We start from the raw sequence: 22,624 nt of genomic DNA, 5'->3' as shown, positions 1-22,624 counted from the left end.
AGGAAGGAAGGAAAGAAGGAAGGAAGGAAGGAAGACATTGAGAGATGCTGCCCTGGTGGACCCTGCTGCCTGAGGCGGTTGCCTCATGGACATTGTAGCCAATGCTACAATAATGGGCATTGGTAAAAAGGTAAAGGGACCCCTGACCTTTAGGTCCAGTCACGGATGACTCTGGGGTTACAGCGCTCATCTCGCTTTATTGGCCAAGGGAGCAGGCATACAGCTTCTGGGTCATGTGGCCAGCATGACTAAGCCGCTTCTGGCGAACCAGAGCAGCACACGGAAATGCCGTTTGCCTTCCCGCTGGAGTGGTACCTATTCATCTACTTGCACTTTGACGTGCTTTCGAACTGCTAGGTGGGCAGGAGCTGGGACTGGACAATGGGAGCTCACCCCATCGCGGGGATTCGAACCGCCGACCTTCTGATCGGCAAGCCCTAGGCTCTGTGGTTTAGACCACAGCGCCAGCAACATTGGTAGTCATGTGCTAAAGAAACAAAATTCTTAGACACTGTTTTTCAGGAGAGGAACAACATCATAGGTAAAACTGTTACAATTCCCCAGCTATCATCACAGAATATATTCACAGAGGAAAATGAAGACGTACTCTTCTTTAATCTAAGAGGGCCTACATTACTGGTAGTGAGGATTCTGATGGCATGTTAGTGGAACGGCCAAAGGGATTCCCCAAGTTGCTCTCAAATTAAAGACTCACTCAAAAGCTTGCATATTACGTTGAAAGAAACACACTTTCACTGTGGACTGGTACAACTTTATTGTAAGAACCACAAGCCAAGCAACAACAGGAAAGTACAGGAAGCGTACATAATGATTTGGGCTATATCACTGCAAAAGGACTATTTTGTCAGAACTTGGTATTGCAATATCCCCATCTGTTAAACTTACCTTGAAGACTTTTTTTAAAATGAGATTTACAATATGTCATGAAGTCCGATCACACCCTGCAGTTCTGTATGTGACTACACATTTGATTTTGATTATGTTAAGTTTTCAAAATTTTGCTAAAGAATAAATAAGCAGAAGAAGAAAAGAGGCATGGCTAACTTAGCTCCATTCATTTCAGTAAGTTTACTTACTTGAACATGGTTGGAGATAATACTTCTGTTGGGCAACTGTGTGTACTACCATGAATGGAAACATACTCTGAAGAGGGTCCTTGTTAAACTCTCATTTCTTTTTCTCCTGTAGGTGTCAGGAAAATACTCCATTAAGAAAATAACCAAGGAGCCAATTAATGGTACTGTCCTCCCGGACAGCAAAGAAGGCTTGATCAAAGAAGCCCGTGACAAGGACTTCGCCTTCATCGCTTCTTACACAGAAATTCCAGCTGCCAAAAGCATCACCCTTGAGCTGGTCAGGGATTGTGGTGGTGAGTTTGCCCAGTTTCAAGTTGGCTACATCAGACCTAAGCATGTTGGTGGCACTTGGCTGGAACAGAGCCAGTGCAGTAAAAACCTTGCAGGATCATTTTCTGAGGGTTCCAGGTCCTACTACAGGATACTATTCATCTCTAGCATTAATAGAGAGCATGGGACTCTTAATCTCAGGGTTGTGGGTTCAAGCCCCACAATGGACAAAAAAATCCTGCGTTGCAGGGGGTTGGACTAGATGACCCTCATGGTCCTTCCAACTCTACAATTCTATGATTCACAAGCCTTCCCTCAAAAATCCTTACGCCTTAGGAACATAAAGATAAGGGTAAAAGTACCGCTGACCATTAGGTCCAGTCTCAGGCGATTCTGGGGTTACCGCGCTCATCTCACTTTATTGGCTGAGGGAGCCGTCGTTTGTCCACAGACAGTTCTTCCGGGTCATGTGGCCAGCATGACTAAGCTGCTTCTGGTGAAACCAGAGCAGCGCACGGAAACGCCGTTTACCTTCCCACTGGAGTGGTACCTATTTTTCTACATGCACTTTTTGGTGTGCTTTCAAACTGCTAGGTTGGCAAGAGCTGGGACAGAGCAACGGGAGCTCACCCCGTCACGGGGAATCAAACCGCCGACCTTCTGATTGGCAAGCCCAAGGCTCAGTGGTTTAGACCACAGCGCCACCCGCGTCCCTTAGGAACATAGGAAGCTGCTTTACACTGAGTGGTCCACCTCTGTCAATGTTTACACTCACTGTCAGTGGCAGTTAAAGGTTTGAGACAGGGTTTCCCCCCAGCCCTGTTTGAATATTGAACCTGGGACCCCTGGCCTCCCCTGAACTATGGCCTCCCCTCCCCTTTCCTTAAAGCTCAAAGTAGCAAAACAATCACCATCCTGTGAAACAAAAGCCCTATCCAGGCATTCACTACCTCATGTGATTAGAATCGCAGGAGTTAGACCAGGGGTGCCAATGTGGTGTGTTCCAGATATTGCTGGACTACAACTCCTATCAGCCCACGTCCCTATGGCCAATGGTCTGGGATGATGGGAGCTGCAGTCCAAGCACACATGGAGGACAACAGGGTGGCTATTCCTGAGTTAGACATGCTCAACATGTTCCCTTGGTCACATTAAAAAAAGCCACCCCTCACATAGAACTATAGATTATGATTGATTGATTGATTTATTGATTGATTACAGTTATACGCTGGCCTTCATCCAAAGACACAGGGTGGTTTACAGGATAAAAATGCAAAATGAAAACACAAAATATGTATCACAATAAGAACAAAAATCAAACAAACCAATACCTCCCCCCCCCAAGTTTGTTTAAGTAGCCAGAGGCCTGAGAGAAGGGGAATGTTTTTGCCTGGTTCCTTAAGATATGTAGAGAAGATGTCAAGCGAACCCCCCTGGGGAGAGCATCCCAAAAACAGGGAGCCACTACAGAAAAGGCCCATTCTCATGTTGCCACCCTCTGGACCTCTTGTGGAGTAGACACACAAAGAACGGCCTCAGGTGATTACTACTTCAGAGTCTGGGTTGGTTCATATGGAGAGAGGTGGTTAGAGAGGTATTGCGGTTCTAAGCTGTTTAGGGCTTTGTATGTCAAAAACAACGCTTTGAATTAGGGCCCAGAAACAGAGGAATCCAATCCACATTTTTTGGAGGAAAGGTGTGATGGATGGATATATATATATATATATATATCCACCTAGTTCAGGTGTGGGGACCCTTTAGATTGTGGCTAATGGATGAGCACTTTCAATATCCATAGCACTCTGCGGCATTCTGGGTTTTAAATTATTGATGCAGTGTTTTGCAAGTTTAAATATTCTATAACTTTCTTTGAGGTGTTTTGTAAAAAATGATGACCAAATATAATAAATAACTGGCACTTTATTTAGAAGGAAAGAAAACTGAGGTGACGACAGCACCACACAGCAAGATTTCAGGACCGTCCAAGGTGGTTCAAGCGCTGATGCAACTTTGGCCTCCATGGAAGTGCACAGAGAACGCCATTGAGGTAGCATTGCCCAAGTCGCTCTTGCAGGTGAGGAGATTTTCTGCTCATGTTGTGCCCTTCCAAAACCTATAAGCAATTTCCCTTAATATAATGCATTTTTGAATATTATTTTCACTGATATATCCATTTTTATGGGCACTTTCCTCTAATATATACATATTCGTACACCCTGGTTGGTTGGAAAACTACATCATAAAATTTGGAGAAGTGTTAATTTTGAAGGACAGCTGTGATTTTGGTTCACATGTTAGTATAAGAATTAGGTTAGAATTAGGTTGTTTCTTACATAATGCTTGCAAAAACATCTATATTAATAAAAACTGCGTGGAAATTTTATTAGGAAAAATTTGCACTAATTTGAGTCTGAGTTTTCATGTAGATTTACTGCAGATTGCTGCATAAATATGGAGAACTTAATTTAATTTTAATTTTTAGAAGAAGTAAAATCCTATAGACCATTACCCTAAATTAACCAGAATAATTTTTCTTTTCATATATCCTGGCCTCCTGGTTGAGAGGGGTGATTTCAAGTATTATTCATTCCAATCAAATGGGATTTATTCCTAAAAGGCGTATTTCTAACCCTGTATACTGACATTTTAATATTATTTTGCAGCTATGAAAGCAGGGTGCCCACTTGTAATATTCTTCCTAGATACTTATAAGGATTTTGACTGCATTGAGTGAGGATGCATTATGAAACCCTTAGACATCTATAAACTGGGTATCACATTTATTTTGGGTATTTCTAAATTATACACAAAAAAGTATGCTTTAGTCCAAACAAATTCATTTTCAGCGGTATCTATGGAAATCTGTGCTCTGGCTTCAAATGTTACTTTGTTTTTACTTTTTATTTTCTACACCTCTTATTCATCATTTATGGTTTTGGTTTTGCGATCTTATTAAAATTGAATATATCATATGAGATTTAGTACTGCCTCCACGGGGTCATTGCTGTACTTTCATGTTTGTTTAGTTTGTATTTATGTTTATGTCTAATAGAAGCATAAGAAAAAGAGATAGAATTCAATATAAGACTTGGAAAAATGAGAAACAAGGAGAAAACGAAACTGACAAATTTGTGTATGAGTTAGGTATGTAAGTGCACTTAGCCAAAATAACATTTGCTGGTTTTTTTTAACCCCACAGAAGACACAACTTAACATCACTGAGATGACTTTGGAGGACCCTGCCTGCAGAGCAACTGACAACGTGACTCATTTTGTCCTAAAAAGCATCATAGAAGATTGCTCTACCAACTTAGAAGGGGGCATTCATGCCAAAAATCAGGTCAGCACAGAAGCTTGCAGGATTCTCTAATGGCCTTTGGGTACCATCTTCCTGTTCAGTTTGCTTGCCACATTTTTTGATCCTGCCCTTCCTCCAAATATTTCATGGGACACTGCCCAGCACACATACACTTTTATCTAGCAACTACCCTTTGAGGTAGATTAAGCTGAAAGACAATGACCAGCCCAAGGTCACACAGTGAGGGATTCCCCCAGCAAGGTGTATGGTTGGTTTTCAGACACATGCTTGTGTGAGCATGTGGATTTGCACCACTGCTGCATTTTAAAATTGTATTTATTTAACTTAATCATGCTTTTATCTAAAGTAGCCTTTCTCAGCTTTGGGTCTCCAGTTGTTGTTGGAATACAGTTCCCATCAGCCCTGAACATTGGGCAATACTGGCTGGGGCTGATGGAAGTTGTTGTCCAACAACATCTTGGGACCCAAGGTTAGGAAAGGCTGGTGTAAAGACTCTCGATTATATGGAGACTAATAATATATATAAAGGGGGAAATTGAACTGGGGTCTCCCTAGACCAGCACTCTAACCAAGGGGTAGTCAATGTGTTGATGTTGGATTACAGCCATGCCAGCTGGAGCTGATGAGTTGGAGTCTAACAACGCTGCCTGCTGTAAGGCACTCCATTTTTCTCTTCCTCCCCTATTTCAGAAATGGCAGCAGCAAGGAGTTGGGATAAGTACCGTATTTTTTGCTCTATAAGACTCACTTTTTCCCTCCTAAAAAGTAAGGGGAAGTGTGTGTGTGTCTAACGGAGCGAATGCAGGCTGCGCAGCTATCCCGGAAGCCAGAACAGCAAGAGGGATTGCTGCTTTCGCTGCACAGCGATCCCTCTTGCTGTTCTGGCTTCTGAGATTCAGAATATTTTTTTTCTTGTTTTCCTCCTCCAAAAACTAGGTGCGTCTTATGGTCTGGTGCGTCTTACAGAGCGAAAAATACGGTACCAGTGAACTTTGCATGCCCATCCCCTCCAAAGTGCTCCCAACCTCTCCCAGTTTCATGGCCTACAAAATGTTGAAGGGCTATAACTTGGACAGCTGCTGCAAAGCAGATGTTCTACCACTGCGTTACAGTTTCCTGTGTTCCTGTGCCACCAACTGAACTTTATTGCTGAGTAATGAACTCAAGCAAGGTCTCTGCAGTCTGTCTGCAGCACCCCACCCTCCTTGCCATGAGCTCTAAAGCAAAGCCATCCAACAACATCTGCATCCATGGACTAATAGTTTACTTAACATTTCTTTTTCATTGTCCCATCAGCTGGTCCTGACCCTGGCTTCGCATCCAGATAAAATTATGGTAAGAAATACATTCCTGCTGAAAACCATCATCTTTTGTATTGTGCTATTGTGAAAAGATTGTTTTCTATTTCAGTAAGGCTGCAACTTTTAGTCAGTTAATTGGCTAGATTAAGTCTAAACCTTTTGATTGATCAACAACAGGTTCCCAATTAACCAGGCAGTGGAACTGTTCTTAAAAAAATGACAATTGTTTTTTAAATTCTAAGCTTGCAATTTATTCATGACTGGCTTAGTTATAAACTGTTGTTTTGTACTGCCATTTTCCCAGTCGAGAAGGATACTCCAAAGACAGCCTTTGAAATATTTCCTTTCCTTGTGAGTCTGTTTCTCTGTGAGGAAAAAGCATTGGAAACATACGGTGTTTTTGAAATCTCTTAGTTATTTACAAATAGGCATGTTTCTTATCTCTATGGCCCCAATATTTTGCAGGTCCTGGAAACTCATGGGCCATTTTGAGGAGCATAAAAAGTTTACTTAAAAATTGATACACCACCATATGAGGAACATCCCCCACAAAGTCAGCACCAGATTTAGGGCAGTGTGGGCCAAGGGGGTGCAAAACAGCAGCAGCAACAACAACAACATATATTTATACAGTGGTACCTACTCAAAGTCAGGCCCCGGTTAGATGGGCAGTTGAATTGCCAGAACCATAATGTAATGCACTTGAGAGCCTGTGCAGAACGGAAGGCGAGAGGGAGGAGGGCATGTAAATAAGCCATGGGGGGCAAATTTTGCCCTTGCTTAGGGCATCATATTACCAAAGTCTGTTCCCATCAAAGTTGCTTGCAATTGCCAATAAAAACCCTCCCATTGTCAGTAAAATGTCAAAATACATAACCCAATGCACTTAAACAATAAAATTGCATGCAAACATTCACAAGAGAGAATAATTTAAATTTACAACGTATGATATACTGCATACTTAGAAAGCCTCTGAAGTATGTTGAAAGCACAACCTTGTTTTGGGGTGGCCCCATTTTGCTTCCCTATCCAAGTTTGATATTAGAGAAAATGATGTGTTAATATGGGACCTGTCTGTTGCCCCTTTATCTTCTCTCATAGGTGCCATTTCAATGTGATCTCCCAGAGAAGCTCTTTCTCCATCTTTATCAAACACCTGACTTCAGCTCACCATCCACCACTGTGGTAGAAGTTAACAAAGTCACCTACGTCCAGGTACTGCTGATCCTGTACATTGGGATAAGGAATAAATTTAATATTTAAAGGCAACCCTGAACACTTTTGGGATTTCTTCTGAGTAGACATGGATAGGATTGATCTCTCCAAGTATTATTGAAGGTGGCCACGATGACTATGTGATTGAGATAACTGTGACATTAAATTACAGCTCCTGCAGATTCTTCCCCCCTTGGCCTCAGAATTCCAGTAATGTCCACTTTATAAAGTTTCAAAAAGCTGTAAAAAAACTTTCAGTCAAAAGCTGAGCTGCTTTATAGTGTCATCAAAAACCCTTGTGGGGGAGGGGGAATTACATAGTCCTGAGCTATATGGTCCAACTCCCGCAATGAAGGTATGGGAATGAAGAGTAAAGCAGCTGAGTCATTTAAATCCCAGTTCCAGATTCTCAATTCAAGGGCCAGGTTTGAACACATTCTGCCTTTTCTCTGCCTCCCTTCTCTATAGGTGTCGTTCCAGACAGCTGATGGGAACTCTCCACTTCGACTCCAGGACTGTTACCTGCAAATCCCTGACCAAGCAGCCCCACAGATGCTGATCCGCAGTGGCATGCCAAAAAGTTATTCTGTGGAGATCTTGAATTCCCCCAACACAAAGACCAACCGCTTTAGTTTCATCTACAAGGCTGAAGAACAACAACGTTCAACTTTGTCAGCCACACTCTTTTGCCAAGCAGATCGGGAGAACCAGGTCAATATTTTTATTATTTATTTATTTATTTAATTTTTATTTGCAACATAACATAACCCCCCCACTCCCCCAATACAGAAATCCACCCTCATTAAACGTGAACATAACATACAATAAGCATAGCATACAACGACCAGATAAAAGACTTCCTTTATCCTGTATCTGGCCTCCTCATTTACTTCTTGTAAGCTGTTTCCTTTATGAATAATTATTAAGATTTTTCTAATTATAACTTAAATATCCACAAAGATCAGAAAATATTCCTCTATGCCACAGGAGTGGCAAGGATCCTAATTGCTAAAAACTGGGGAAAAGAAACTGTGCCAACAAAAAAGGAATAGCAAGACAAACTGTTAGAGTAAATTGAACTGGCTAGATTAACAGAGGCAATTAGAGATAACCCTTTGGCCTACTCAGTGAAATGTTCTCTAAGGAAAGCAGAACCGCTGTGTGTTAAATGAGCTAAATATTCGCCTCGTTTTAAAGCTCTCCCCCACCTCCATTATTTTTCTCTTCTAGCATGGCTCCTATAATGCTTCCATAAAGGTGATGCTCAAGAATCTTGCCTCTCTATCTCACGGTGAGTTAATTGACCCTTATATTTAATATAAAAGGAACTAGGCTATATAGACTCAGATCAGGACCATCAGGCTAGAGTTGTGCCTGTTATGAGTACAACATTTACGTTGCTTATGGTGCCTTGTGTTTTCTCCATGCTTCACACGCAGGATTCACAGCTCATTATAAAGTACCTGTTAACCATCTAACATAAGGATAGTCAATGTGGTGGCCTTCAGAAATTTTGGACTGCAATTCTCATCATCCCTGACCATCAGCCATGCTGACTGGTGCTGATGGGAGCTGGAGTGCCATCTGGAGGACACCCCATTGGCTACCCCTGGTCTAACAGAACATTTGGGTCCATCAACAAGGATGTGGAACCTGTAGCCCATCAGATGTTGTTGGACTACAACTCCCATTGTCCTTGACTTTTGGCTGTGCTAGCTGGTGCTGACAGAACCAGGTGTAGTCAACAACACTGGGGGTGGGGCACAGATTCCCCATCCCTGCTGTTAAGGGATCTTGCATGTGATCATCACACCATTGCTTAGTACTTGATTGATTGGTGGCAGCTGCGTGGAATGGAATACACAGTGCTTCTTTTTCTGGGGGTTTGCAGGGGTACTAAACATTTTGTGAATCTAACGGGAGAAGAAACTAAAATTTTAATAGTTTCTTCTCTAGTGTGGTGAATCGTCAGTTCCGTTGCTACCCCCGATGGCGGCATCATTTCCTGTCACGGTTTTTCCTGAGTCTCAGATGGAATGAGAGTACCCCTAAACAATTTAATTTTTTAGGGGGGGGGGAAACACTGGGAATACATATCCCAGAATGCCAACCTTTAAGTTGGTGGGAAACCTAACTCTGCACATTCTCAGAGGTACAGTCCCTAGGCCCATTTCCTGCTTCCTCCCAGCAACGAAAACATTTTTTCCTATATAGTATCAGCAGAAATTACTCTATAAATGCTTTGAGGCGCTGCATGGTTGATTTTTTTTGGGAACCATGCAGAGTTTGTTTCTCAACAAAACTATGCTGCGAAACATCCTGTGAGCCGAAAGAAAGCTCCCGCTCAGAGCAGACTCAATGAAATGAATAACTTGGGCTCCTTAATTTCCATGGGTCTGCTCTGGGCAGGACTTGGCTGAATGCAACTCACACAGCCTGGATTCTTTCCTAGAGATTCCGAGCTTGCCATGTCAGTTTGAGCGCAGAGTTGGCCAAAGTCCCTGCCATTTCCCTCTGAGAAGCTGGCCGCCTATCTTCCCTCATTCGTAGCATTTCCCTTCACTCCCTATGCCCCCCCCCACACTTTAGGAAGCATTTCCTGTCACTCTGCCCCCCCTCGCACAATTATGGCTTGCTGCCACTGCTACAGCCGTGTGGTGCTTGTGTCTCCATGGTAGCAGCTGGGTAGGAGCCACAGATGGCGACTAGGCTGCACGCTCCGGAAGGTGTGTGCCATGACCTTTGTATAAGTGAAATTCTGGCAGCGGGGGGAGGGGGGAGGGGGCGCAGAAAGAGGAAGCGAAGTTGGGATATGAGTTAGAACCAACGTAAACGGACATGATAAGGGAGAGGAATGCACACAGCTGATGGCACTGGGGAATCAGTTATTTGATGCATCCCAGTGACAGCACAAGACAAAGAATGTTATCTCCCCCTTTCCTGTCCTCAAGATACAGCTTGATGGCTCTTGCCTGCTCACAACATGCAAAATACACAGTTTTTCATCCAGAAGTCTGTGCAATTTCAGATAAAGAAGACACATGGTAGGCAGAGAAGGGTGAAGGAACTGGATGTAGCCATAAGGGTATGCAAGAGATAAGGCGTCTCTTTGCACAGAGCGAGGCCAGCCCACTGCCGTCTGATCCAAATTTAGTGGGAGCTGCCTCCATTCTTGTTGTCCAGACATTTCCCCCACATGAGACAGGGAGGGAAGAAGAAAGATTTCACAAGCAAGAGTAGCAACTAACACACCAGGAGCCAGTGACTCACCAGGTGCTTCTGGGAAGCCTGCCTATGGAACCTGATCACAACAGCACTCTCCCTGCTTGCCATTTCCAGCAGCTGCCATTCAGGGCATTCAGTCACACCCTGGGCTTGTCTAGTCTCCTTTAAAGCTGTCCACGTGAGTGGGTGTCACTACCTCTTGTGGGAACAAATTCAGTTCCTTTTCTCTGCTGTGAATCTTCTGTAATTTGGCTTCATTGGATGTTACCCAGTTCTGGTGTTATAGAATGGGGTGGGTTCGTGGGAGGCTTCTTATGTACACCATGCATATTTTTATACACCTCTATCACTCTATCCCGCCTTACTCACCTTTTTTCTAAACTAACCACCCCCCACCCCCAAAAAATAATGTTACAACTTCACCACATAGGAGAGTTGGCTCCATCACTTTGATCATTTGGGCTGCCCTTTCTGGCCCAAAACTAGCTCTACAATATCTATGATGAGGTGCATGATCCACACATAGCGTTTCAAGTGTGTTTGCAGCACAGACTAATTGGAACTGCCCTAGGAACTTAATTTATATGCCAAGTTGTAGTAGTTTATATGCCAAGTTGAAGCCTAAGTCTACCTTGAGGTTGAGATGGAAATGCAGGTATCTAGATTAAAACAGACTAGTATGTCTCATGTAATATTTCAATAGCAAACTACATCTTAAGGGCAGGGGAGTAAGGCTTTGCATCCAACGTTAGGCATACTAAGAGAAGATTCATTGAAAAATTAAAGGGCATGACTAACTTTGGTCTAATGCCTTCAGTGAATCAGAGTGGAGTAAGCTTGGATATAATCCATTATATGGACATGTCTAAGGCCACATCCACACCACACATTTATAACACCATCATAACATTTTAAACAGTCATAGGTAAAGGTAGAGAGACCCCTGACCGTTAGGTCCAGTCACAGACGACTCTGGGGTTGTGGCGTTCATCTTGCTTTATTGGCCGAGGGAGCCAGCGTACAGCTTCCGGGTCATGTGGCCAGCATGACTAAGCCGCTTCTGGCGAGCCAGGTCAGTGCACGGAAATGCTGTTTACTTTCCTGCTAGAGCAGTACCTATTTATCTACTTGCACTTTGACGTGCTTTCGAACTGCTAGGTTGGCAGGAGCTGGGACTGAGCAATGGGAGCTCACCCCATTGCGGGGATTCGAACCGCCCACCTTCTGATCAGCAAGCCCTAGGCTCTGTGGTTTAGACCACAGCGCCACCCACATCCCATAGCTTCACCCAAATAATTCTGGGATGTGTAGTTTGTTAAGGATGATGATATTTGTTAGGAGACTCCTATTCCCACCACAGAGTTACAATTCTCCGGGAATTGTAGCTCTGGGAGCAGATATTTAACAAACAACAGCTTCCAGAATTCTTTGAGGGAAGAAGTAATTATTTAAATGCATGGCGTATCTTAGGTTCATTTTGATGGTCACTTTCAGACTGCAAGTGTTTTTTGGGGGGAGGGGGGCTTCAACTGCATATAGAAATTTAGGTTTGTCCAATTAAAGTGGTTTAAAGTGCTCTGTCAGCCTAGCAGAACAAATGCACTTAAAAAAAACAACAACTGCACATATATTCTCCAGTTAGAAAAGTGAAGGGAAAATGAATTAACAAGCGTAGGGTGAATGAATGATTAACAGGAAGATGTATATATGCAATGCAAGCAAATCAAAGTGAATGCTCAGTAAAAACCATGTAGAGACTACCCTCCCCATAAGTTTTATTCAAGCAAATCAGGATAAATGATCGATAAACAGGTCATCTCAAGGAACCAGGTAGATACAACCCTATCAACTAGAATTTTTGCATTCCTTGGCCAGAACAGCAGAAGGCAGGAAACAGGTTTAATTTCTACCAAGTTACCAAGCAGAATATTGTCTGTATGTTTTTACATATATCTCCCTAAGGGAAAAGGCTGCAGATTTCCAAAAAACAAAGAAAGAAAATACACAAAACAATCAGGGAACATGTCTGAAGCTGCCAGGCCCCCCTAGCCCTGGCAATGTATTTATGCTCTCCAAAGTAGCTGGACAGTTAAAACTTGTGCGTTTTCAGTTTGAATGTAGATGCTCAAGTGTTTCTGTCACAAAACTCTCTCAGGACAGCCTCTCTCTCATCCTGCTTTTCCTGCCTTGCTGCCCCTGACACCACTGAAGCCTTGTGGAAGTAATTTCTGCCAGTGATTGCATGACAGGGTGAAGTGTGTCCCTCCTTGCTTACTGTCCTTTGTCAGGCAGAATTGATTGAATTACTGGCCTCATCCAAAAATTGATGGATTCTGGTCATCCTGCTACCTTAAATCTTCTCCTTCCTGCCTCTGTTTTGCACGTCTCCCTCAGGACGGGAAAATAACAAAGCAAGGAAAAGCTTTTGACACGAACCCAGCCCCAGTGGGGACTCACCCGGCACATCACACACGTCTGCCATGCTTTCATTAGACCCTCAGTCTCTTGCTTTGTTTGTGTATGTGCTTTTTTACAACTTTATCTAGAAGCCTTGAGTGTCAGATTGGCTTTTGAGGCAGGAGAGGAGCCTTGGCGGAGGCAGCATTCACACACGAATTCTCAGCTATGGTTTGTTTGACTAGGCACCAATTGTTTCACAAATGAGCTTGCTTCGTTTTCCAGCTACTCTTGCTTCATGCATCTGTAGCTTGGAAAGCATCTGGGATGAAGTAGTCCAATCATGATTAAACAAGGGTTTTGGTTTGGACATTACAGCAAGCCACGGTTAGCGTTGCCATATTTCAAAAAGTGAAAATCCGGGCACAAAGTTGTTGAACTTTTTTGGCAAAATCACCAAAGAAATTCACCATTTTCGAACTATTTCTAAGGGAAATCGCAAAAAAACCCCCCACTGTCAGCATAGGTTTCCAGATGTCCAGATTTTCCCACACATTTTGCCGATTTCCGCCCAGACACTGCTTCTGACTGCAGTATTCCGGGTATGTCCAGGAAATTCCAGACATATGGCAACCCTAGCCATGGTTTGTAAGCCACTGATAAATCCAACTAAAGTAGATTGAGATTGGGTAGGGAAGAGGAAGAGAACAGTCATTCTACTTATGCAGTGCTATAATACCATGGCTTCACATCATGGTTTGTTTCCAAAGAAACAAACTTTGGTTGGTCTACTCTACTCGAATGGATTTGAGTATCAAAGCACACTAAATAAACCATGGCTTAACGTTGGCTTAACCAGGTCATAATTTCTTCAGGACCTTGAACACCTACCAGACCTCTTTCCAAGGGGTCTGGCAAAGCAGCCAGAAAAACAAATGATGACTAGCTCTTTAGATGAGATTTTTTAAGGCGAAATAAATCTCCTTTGAAAACCATTTATAAGAAGCAAGTCATCTAGTTACACACACACACACAGAGAGAGAGAGAGAGAGAGCGCAAATAGAAATATATTGCTTGTACTGAAGTGTTATTTACAGAGATGGCCATATCATGGCAAAGTAAACAGGGTGTTGTTGTTGTTTAGTCGTGTCCGACTCTTCGTGACCCCATGGACCAGAGCACGCCAGGCACTCCTGTCTTCCACTGCCTCCCGCAGTTTGGTCAGACTCATGTTTGTAGCTTCGAGCACACTGTCCAACCATCTCGTCCTCTGTCATCCCATTCTCCTTGCGCCCTCCATCTTTCCCAACATCAGGTCTTTTCCAGGGAGTCTTCTCTTCTCATGAGGTGGCCAAAGTCTTGGAGCCTCAGCTTCAGGATCTGTCCTTCCAGGGAGCACTCAGGGCTGATTTCCTTCAGAATGGATACATTTGATCTTCTTGCAGTCCATGGGACTCTCAAGAGTCCCCTCCAGCACCATAATTCAAAAGCATCAATTCTTCGGTGGTCAGACTTCTTTATGGTCCAGCTCTCACTTCCATACTGCACTACTGGGAAAACCATAGCATAGGGTGGCCATATGCAAAAGAGGGCAGGGCTACTGCCTCTTGGCTAGTTGTTCAGAAGAGAGAATTTCACATTTTGCCTTGGCAAACTCAGTGGCTATTTGCCATGGTTGCAAATGTTCCGTTTCCAAAGTCGGAGGCAGTGTGCCTTTGAATACCAAGCGCTGCGAAACACAAGAGGCATTTGGTTGGCCACTGTGGAAACACAATGCTGGATTAGGTGGGCCTTTGACCTGATCCAGCAGCCAAATTCTTCTTAGGTTCTTAACTTGCTAGAACTTTCTAATTGTCCTTCCCTGCAAATTTGTTTCACTGCTATGCCATTCTTTATGCAAATCTGCAATTCAGGTTGCTTCCAACCTATTTACTGAACGTACATCCTGATTTGATTACATGAAGTTTGCAGGGAGGTTAAAGGACATCGACAATTTGCTGAGCATACATTCTCATTTGTTTGCGGGGAATTTATCAAGCCATTGTTTTCTCACATTTTTCTCTTGCTTTCCTTGGGCCAAAAGTCCAGGACTAATTGCACAATCTGGATTTGCTGGTTTGTGATTCAGTCCCGCTCACAAGATGGCAACAGCCTAGAAATAGTCTCACCTGTAACTAGCTTTTTAAAATGTTTTGCCACCTTGCATTTGGTTATGTCCTAGGGCCAAAGTTCTCAAATGTGAGCAAAATTGAACAATACATGGTTATGGGTGAAATGGCAATAAAAATCTACAGTGACTGCAGGAGTCAGTGGAGGGCAGGGTGGAATTAGTCTAGATTAAGAAATGCAAAACACAGCTGTGTGGGATAGTTGAATTACTAAAACATTTTTTCCCCATAAAAAATAATATTCTGGTCAATACTTAATGTTCTGTTGTTTCAAGCTCAGCAGATAATAATGGCTGGGAGGGAGAACATTTTTAATTAACACCCAGTGGTGAGGAAGAGCAAGGCTACCCTTAACCCCACCTGGGCCCACTTGACTGTTTTGATCAGTGGAACTGGCACTACTACAAGTGCCACACAATATCCTTTCAGCATTTGTAAGAACTCAATTGCTTAGTGTGGTAGCACATATACTACGGAACTCCCTGCCTCTTGAGATCAAGCAGGAGCTTTCATTGTCCTCTTTTTGGCACCTGCTAAAAACATTTTTCTTTAGACAAGGCTACCCAGATGCTTAAAAATGCTGGCATGAGTTTTAATCTGTTTTAGTATTTTAACTTCTTTTTATGTTTTAATGTATCGTAAACTTTTCCTGATTCTATCTTTTTCTGAACCGCTTTGAGGTTTTTTGCGACCAGGTGGTGATATAAATTTCATGAAGTAAATGAATAAGTAAGGCTGCTGCATGCATGCAATGGCAAAGCCCTAATTGTTGCTTTCCTCCTGTGCAAATCAAGGCCTGGGGATCGGAACTGTGCTGGGAATAACTTTCGGTGCCTTTTTAATCGGAGTCATGCTCACCGCAACGCTGTGGTACATCTACTCTCACACTCGTAAGTACAGGTACCTCTAAGCCACTCCAGTCTTTCTGGTCCATATTTGGGGTTCGATTGAGGTGGGAGGCTCCCCTGAAGTGAAAAGCAAGCGGCCAAAAGCATACAAAGACCATTTGTATGTACATGCATGATTTGAAATTAAGGGGTGAGAGCCATATGCTCAGCCAGGCCATAGATCCATCTAGATCAGTGTTGTCTGCACTGACAGGCAGCAGCTGTCCAGGGTTTTAGACAGGGGAGATTCCCATCCTTACCTGGAGATGCCAGGGGAATGAATCTGGGACTTTCTGCCTGTAAAGCAGGTTCTCTGCCACTCAGCTACAGCTCTTCCCTTAATAAATTAAGGTTACAGTTCTCATTGTTGAGAATAAAGGTCTGGTTTAATTTAAAATATAGCTGCCTTATGCAGAGTTAAACCATTGGTTTGATCTAGCTCAGGATTCACTACACAGCAGCTGTCCTAGGTTTCTGACACAGGGCATTTCCAGCCCTCCTTGGAAATACCAGGGATTATACCTGGGCATAGCTGTCCACTTTTCCCTTTTCTTGCAAGGAATCCTATTCGGAATAAGGGAATTTCCCTTTAAAAAAGGGAAACGTTGACAGCTATGTACCTGGGACCTTCTGTAATCGAAACATGCTCTACCAATGAGCCATGTCAAATAACAGCTGGCCTTTATTATCTTTGCTCTCTCACATTCCTTCGCTCCTTTCCCACCATTCCTCCAAGTACAGTAACATCTTGTTGGAACCCAGAACGATTTCTTAATCTCTGTAAAAGAGCCAAGAGAAATCATGAAATGTTTGTCTTCCTTTTCAATTAGCTGGGCCAAGATCTCCCCGCCTTCTTGGGAAAAGGAGGCCTTAGACAACAAGGGGGATTAATCTCTGCATTGCGAGGGTGATGGCTGGTCCAAATAAGGAAGTGCCACCATGTGTTTTCTGTTCCCTTGTCAACCCCTAGTCAGGCCAGCTGTAGAGCATCCCTTTCACACCCCATCCCTCTTAACATGTTTCGCAACTTTGTGATTGAATTCCAGGTCCGATGGCCAAGATGCAACCGGTCTCAGCAAACCCCCCAGCCTCAGAGAGCAGCAGCACCAACCACAGCATCGGCAGCACTCAGAGCACCCCCTGTTCCACCAGCAGCATGGCATAGCGGGCCCCCAGACGAAGGACTGGGCACAACTGACTCTCGACACCTCCTTGTGGGCAGTGTCAGAACAGCGGACAAGTTGAACTCCTCTGGGTCAGGCACAGGAAAAGCCTTTATGAAAAGAGCTGAAAACAAGCAAAGAGGTTTCATGGTTTCCCCCCTCCCCATCCCAAAGCTCCTAATACTCAGGGGTGACTATTTTCAGCCAGCACTTTAAACCAACTCCTTGGACAGCCATCAAGATCTCCAAGAGAAGCAGAGCAATCACACAAGTAAAGACATCTGACCTGTACCTCCTGTGGCGTGAGAGTAGCCAGCCTCTGGCTGCAAAGGTTGCAAGCCTATCCCAGGAGAACCAGTGTCTACCCAGAACCATACAGTGTGAGCAAGTTGATCAATAAACAGAATGTAGCATGCCTTTGGTTTTAGAAGCTGGTTGTTCGTTCAATACCTGTGATTAAGGGGCTGAGAAATTTGGGCAAGGAAGCTGTTGGCTCATCGTCAACTTGGGGTCCGGGTGGAGACACTTCTTAATAGCTTCCAAAAATAAAAGGTAAGACTAGACAGGAACCAGTTTCTGAACAGGCTTCAGGGAGGGCTACCATTGTTGTTTAAGCTACCACCTCTGCCCATAATCTCAAATTGCATACAAGTGCGAAACTGGGAGTGTTACACATCCGCAAGACTCAGTATAAGAACCTTCTGAGAAAATGAGGGACAAGTAGAGCCAGTAAATTTGTCCCACCATCTTCTGATGAGGAAGTAGGTGGAGAGAAAAAGTTTGGACCAAAAAGGGAGAGGGAGGTAGCACTGCCTTTTACCAAAACAAAGGGCAAGGAGTCCGGACCCTTTCTATTCCAAAATATAGATATAGATATAAATATAAATAATTATACATAGAATATGTTTTGTAATCATGTATACAAGGAAATAATGCTGTGTCTAATCACTTATGGATATGTTTTATGATATTGAGATGTGGGGCAATTTGTGAAAAGACTTCTGTAACATTTTCCTGAGCTGAGTGCTTGACCCAATACAGGTCAGAAATCGGAAGAAAAGCAGCCCAGTACATTTAGACTGACAGGCAGAAGCTTCATCGGGATGTGCAGAGTGGGGAGGACATCAAACAGGCTTAGCTTCACCAGCACGGGAAGAAGGCTGTGGGTAGGAGGAGCTTTGCACAAATTGAACTGCAGAGTTATGGATGAACAGTTGCTGCAAGGCTGCAGTCCTAGGAACATTGGAAGCTGCTGCATACCAGGTCAGACCAGGGACAATCTAGCTCAGTCTAAAATGACAGGCAGCTGCTCTCCAGTCCTACCTGGAGATGCCGGGGTCTTTCTGCATTCAAAGCAGGTGCTCTGCCACTCAGCTGTGGGAATTTATTGGCCAGTGGAACCTGACCTCGATATCCCCCCCCCCCCCAATTCACATTTCTCCAAATGCAGTCCTCAAGCCCTGTAATTTGTAGAAAGAGGCATACATTAGGGTAGAAAGTGCACTAGAAAGCATATACAGTACTAGGGAAAATAACCTACAGAAGTATATTCAGTTAGGGGGAAATGTTTTGCAAAAATGTGTATATTTGGAGAAATTCACACTAAAATGCTGATGGGGATTTCATGGCCTTTTTTATATTAAAAAAAAATGCAGACATGTTGAAATGTGGATAACTGAGCTTCAGAGTGGGGTTGGAGGGGGAGCACAGAGAGAAAACAGAACTGTCAGATTTGCCCTGCAGGCGTGTGCTCTGTTGTTAGCATGCCTCCTGGGCCACATACACAGAGGAGGGCTGCTTAGAGCACAGAAGACAAGCCCAAGAGACATTGTGAGACCTTCTGCAGGGTGGTCAAAGGAAGCCCCTTCCTCAGCAACCCAGGCAGCATCAAGGCCAGTTATTCCACCAATGAAGGGGTCTATCTGTGTTTTGGTCTGTAAATATTTCTGTGTAGAACAAACCTGTAAGCTCAGTGATTGTATAAATATATATTACATGTTGAATTTGAGTTGTCACAGATCATCTTTATCTGCGGAGCACCTGTGCCATTAATTTGCCTAAGCCTCAAATAGAAACATTTCTAAAGATGGATTACGCCGTATAGATTTCCATGCTTTTTCACTTCGCTTCGCTTTCAGTTCCTATGTCAGTTTCCCATCTCATCCAAATATCTTTTGTGTTTCCTACAAAGCTGTCTAATATCATAGCATATATCATTGAAACTGCCCCTTTTGTGTCATGGCTAGGTCTATTACATAGCAAGTCAAAAGGTGTCAATGGTCTCAAGCCCTCACCCCTTCATTCCAGATACTTTGCAAAAGTGCATAGTTGGAACCAGAACTATTTTATGCCTTTCATCTTTGGCACCATGGCTAGATTTACACCGATATAAAAGACTCTGAAAATGCTCTGCAAAAAAAACCATTGTAAAGCTCACAATTGAAAATATAATTGAGTTGCGATTTCAGCTCTACAGCACCATCTGGTGTCACAGTGTCATAAGGCATTTATAACGCTGTATTTTGACTAATGTAGGTGAGTCCCAGGTCCTCTATTAAAATTGCTTTACCTTTTACAAACAGACCTCTACTTCTATAGAAAACTTTTTTTTCAAGATCTACAAATTGGTTATATTTGCGTGTATAAATAAGGGCTGATCTAGCAGAGGCAGCAGTGGTGATGGAGCCAATACTGAGTTCCAAGTCCACCAATGCCATCGATGATACTTTTAAAAATGGGTTGCCTGCGTTTTCTCGTTCCATGTAAGACAGCTCACCTCTAGGAAATTTCCCTTAAAATTATCTTTTGGTGACATGGGACCACCACATGCCTTGCAAAGATAAATTCTTTAAGCTCACCATTATGTTGGAAAGACTCTGGAGAATGAGGTTCCTATTTTCATGTTTGGTGGAGTGTACTGTGGTCCACACATTGTGCAAAAAAGTTTTTATCTGACCTCCAAAATCACAAAACAGTCTATCCCTCCTAATTTGGCACTTGCCTTATCATCACTAGACTTGACCCCCAATACTACTCTTAAAGCTAAATAATTAATTTCCTTTCTGTTCACAGCAACTAGACTAGTTGTTGCCCAACGACAGAAGGAAACCTCCAATATACCCATAGAAGCTTTGGTTATTAACATCTGGAGCACTGCTCTATCAAAACACCTCACATACCATAGATTTGTAATCAAGAGCATCTTCAAAAAAGATAACTTTGATGCAATCTGATCTCCCTTTTTCTCTTTTATTGAAGAGGAACAGGATATTTTAATGCCAGCATCACCGCAGAGGTGTCTGTGGAGGGGATGTATTGATTGAAAATGTCTAGCCAGCCAGAACGGAAGTTGGGTTCCTAGTGCAGATATTCAGCAAATAAATGTTATTAATTTAATTAAAAGGCAAAAAAATAATAGGAACATTTCTGTCTGCCTTCCATAGTGGGTGTCCCTTACGCCAGGGTGATCCAGGAGCCTGGATTCTGTTCTGGAAATTGTAATCAAACAGCAGGATTCTCTGACCAGGCAAAGCCATAGCTGTGGGTGAAGCCTCCTAGCCTCTGTGTGTGTGCCAAACTGGGTATTTCACCTGGGTGAAATAAGCCTAGTTTCACCCCTGGGCCAGGTTTCCTATCTCATTGCTCACTGGATGGCCTCGATCCCCGCCATTCACACACACTCTCTCCACTTAATCACAATAATGTACCTCACAGGGCTGCCACGAGGATTAAATGGGGAGGAGAACCTTGTGTGATACCCTGAACTCCTTGGAGGAAAAGTGGGACATGCATGTAATAAGTAATATAAATAACATTTATCTGACTAGGGATGCAACAAGGCCCTGACTTCCATTCTGGCCCATGTCCATTCATGCAGTGCCGTTTCCATTCTGCCACACTTCTAACAAAAACTGTCCACTGAGGCAGAATTTTACACAATTCATTCCACTATTCCACACCACTGGTCTCAATGCAAAGCAAGTATAATGCAAATGGGGTGGATGTGTCTCCATTTATGTATCACTTTCGGACTGAAAAACAACAAGCAATGAATGCTAATAATATTTGCTAGACTGATTTCCATCCTGTCTGGGAGACTCAGGAATCAAGAAGATAATGACTTTAAAAGAGAATGGGAGAAATTCATAACTTGGGAGACCATTGTAAACGAAACCATTGTAGCTGGACTTTAAAAATAACTTGTAAAGAAACGAAATATATGGATAATTTAGAGAGATGAAAACTGTGGAGAACGTAATGATATGTAGTCTTAGGGAAATTATTTTAAGGACTCATGCAGGGAACGGGGGGAAGTCACAAGATTCATAGAATCTCATATATGGATATGTTAAAAGTTTTTTCTTGCTTATTATTTTAAATTTGTTCTTGTAAAAACTAATAAAAATATTTTAAAAGAAAGAAAAAAGATTGATTTCCACCCTGGACATGGGACAAGTAAACACTGAGAACGTCTACTTCTGTAGCTCAGTCTGTAGAGCCTGAGAGTCTTAATCTCATGGTTATGGGCTCAAGCCCCACATTGGGCAAAAAGATTCCTGCATTGCAGGGGGTTGAGCTAGATGACCCTCAAAATCCCTTCTAACTCTCCAATTCTATGATTCAATTATTCTCAGAAATCTTTACCTCTGACTGGCAGTCAATCTCCAGGGTCTCAGGCAGAGAATCACCTGCAACCAGGAATTCCAGACTGAACCTGGGACCTTCCAGATGTAAGACGGGCCCCCTTTCTGGAAGCCAATGGGGTGATGTTATTATCGAGATGTGGTCATTGAGAACATGTCTTTGCACAGACAGCCCTTCAGATGTTTGAAGTGTATGCTCATGCTTTCATACACACCAGAAGAATCACAGCAACACCTAGTGACCATTCAAAGCTTTGCAAGTTGAAGTGCATTTAAAACTGCTGGCTGTTCCAGTCCAGGAAGTGGTGGAAGGAAACACAGCCGAGTTTTAATAAACTGAAGCAGCACAGTTAATAATGGTGGCATATCTTGTGGGTTGGTTATAAGTTCATGTGTTATTTCTTTTCCTCATGCAAAGTGGGTGAAACTCTAAACACAAAACCTCTTTGCAATGATGTCTCCTTGCATCTCCTTCCCCAACTGCACAGCAGAGAGCGGGTAGGTTAAGGCTGGCTAAGTGCTGCTTTCCCAGGGCATCCTAGGGAGAACATAATAGTGAAGCTGACTCCTATAGCCAGAGATTGAATCTTCTGCTCACCAGCTGGTGACAGGAGGGTTCAATCCTTCTCAGTTTGACTGTCTATGTGTCCCTTAAGGGAACAGTCACATGCAGCCAAAGTTCAGTGCAGGGCTGTTCAAAAGCCCTAACAAACAGCCCATTGCTCTTCTCGCCCGACACCTTGTCTCCCAACAGCCCTGGATTGCTCTGCATAGGCCAACATGGGGCTCTCTACACTGGACTCAGGTGAAGGCAGGATCCCGCCTCCTCCCCTGGAATCAGTGCAATTCAGTTCAGGATTCAGGCTTTGGCCAGACCTAGTGCACAGCCCTAGGAAGGCTGTGTGGACTTGAACTTGGGAAATCCAGGTGAATGGCTTG

The 22,624-nt window shown here is 43.3% G+C and overlaps 1 protein-coding gene across 2 annotated transcripts in view; it reads left to right on the top strand.

The window, feature by feature from the left end:
- Positions 1-19,045, top strand: part of ENG (endoglin) — a 52,428-nt gene extending 33,383 nt beyond the window's left edge. The window contains exons 7-15 of one of the 2 annotated variants that reach the window (XM_080990903.1): positions 1,210-1,390; positions 3,299-3,441; positions 4,567-4,707; positions 5,983-6,021; positions 7,089-7,202; positions 7,671-7,913; positions 8,433-8,493; positions 15,787-15,882; positions 16,926-19,045. In XM_080990903.1, coding sequence (XP_080847029.1) covers positions 1,210-1,390; positions 3,299-3,441; positions 4,567-4,707; positions 5,983-6,021; positions 7,089-7,202; positions 7,671-7,913; positions 8,433-8,493; positions 15,787-15,882; positions 16,926-17,044 — 1,137 coding nt within the window. In that variant the 3' untranslated portion in view covers positions 17,045-19,045. Of the gene's footprint in view, positions 1-1,209; positions 1,391-3,295; positions 3,442-4,566; positions 4,708-5,982; positions 6,022-7,088; positions 7,203-7,670; positions 7,914-8,432; positions 8,494-15,786; positions 15,883-16,925 lie in introns of both variants that reach the window. The other variant, XM_080990902.1, reaches the window with a different exon arrangement.
- The last annotated feature ends 3,579 nt before the right edge of the window (positions 19,046-22,624 follow it).

Source organism: Podarcis pityusensis (assembly GCF_964106645.2).
Source record: "Podarcis pityusensis genome assembly, chromosome: Z".
NCBI classification, from domain to species: Eukaryota; Metazoa; Chordata; class Lepidosauria; order Squamata; family Lacertidae; genus Podarcis; species Podarcis pityusensis.
The sequence above is the reverse complement of the archived record's forward strand: the minus strand, read 5'-3'. Positions and strand labels throughout refer to the sequence as shown.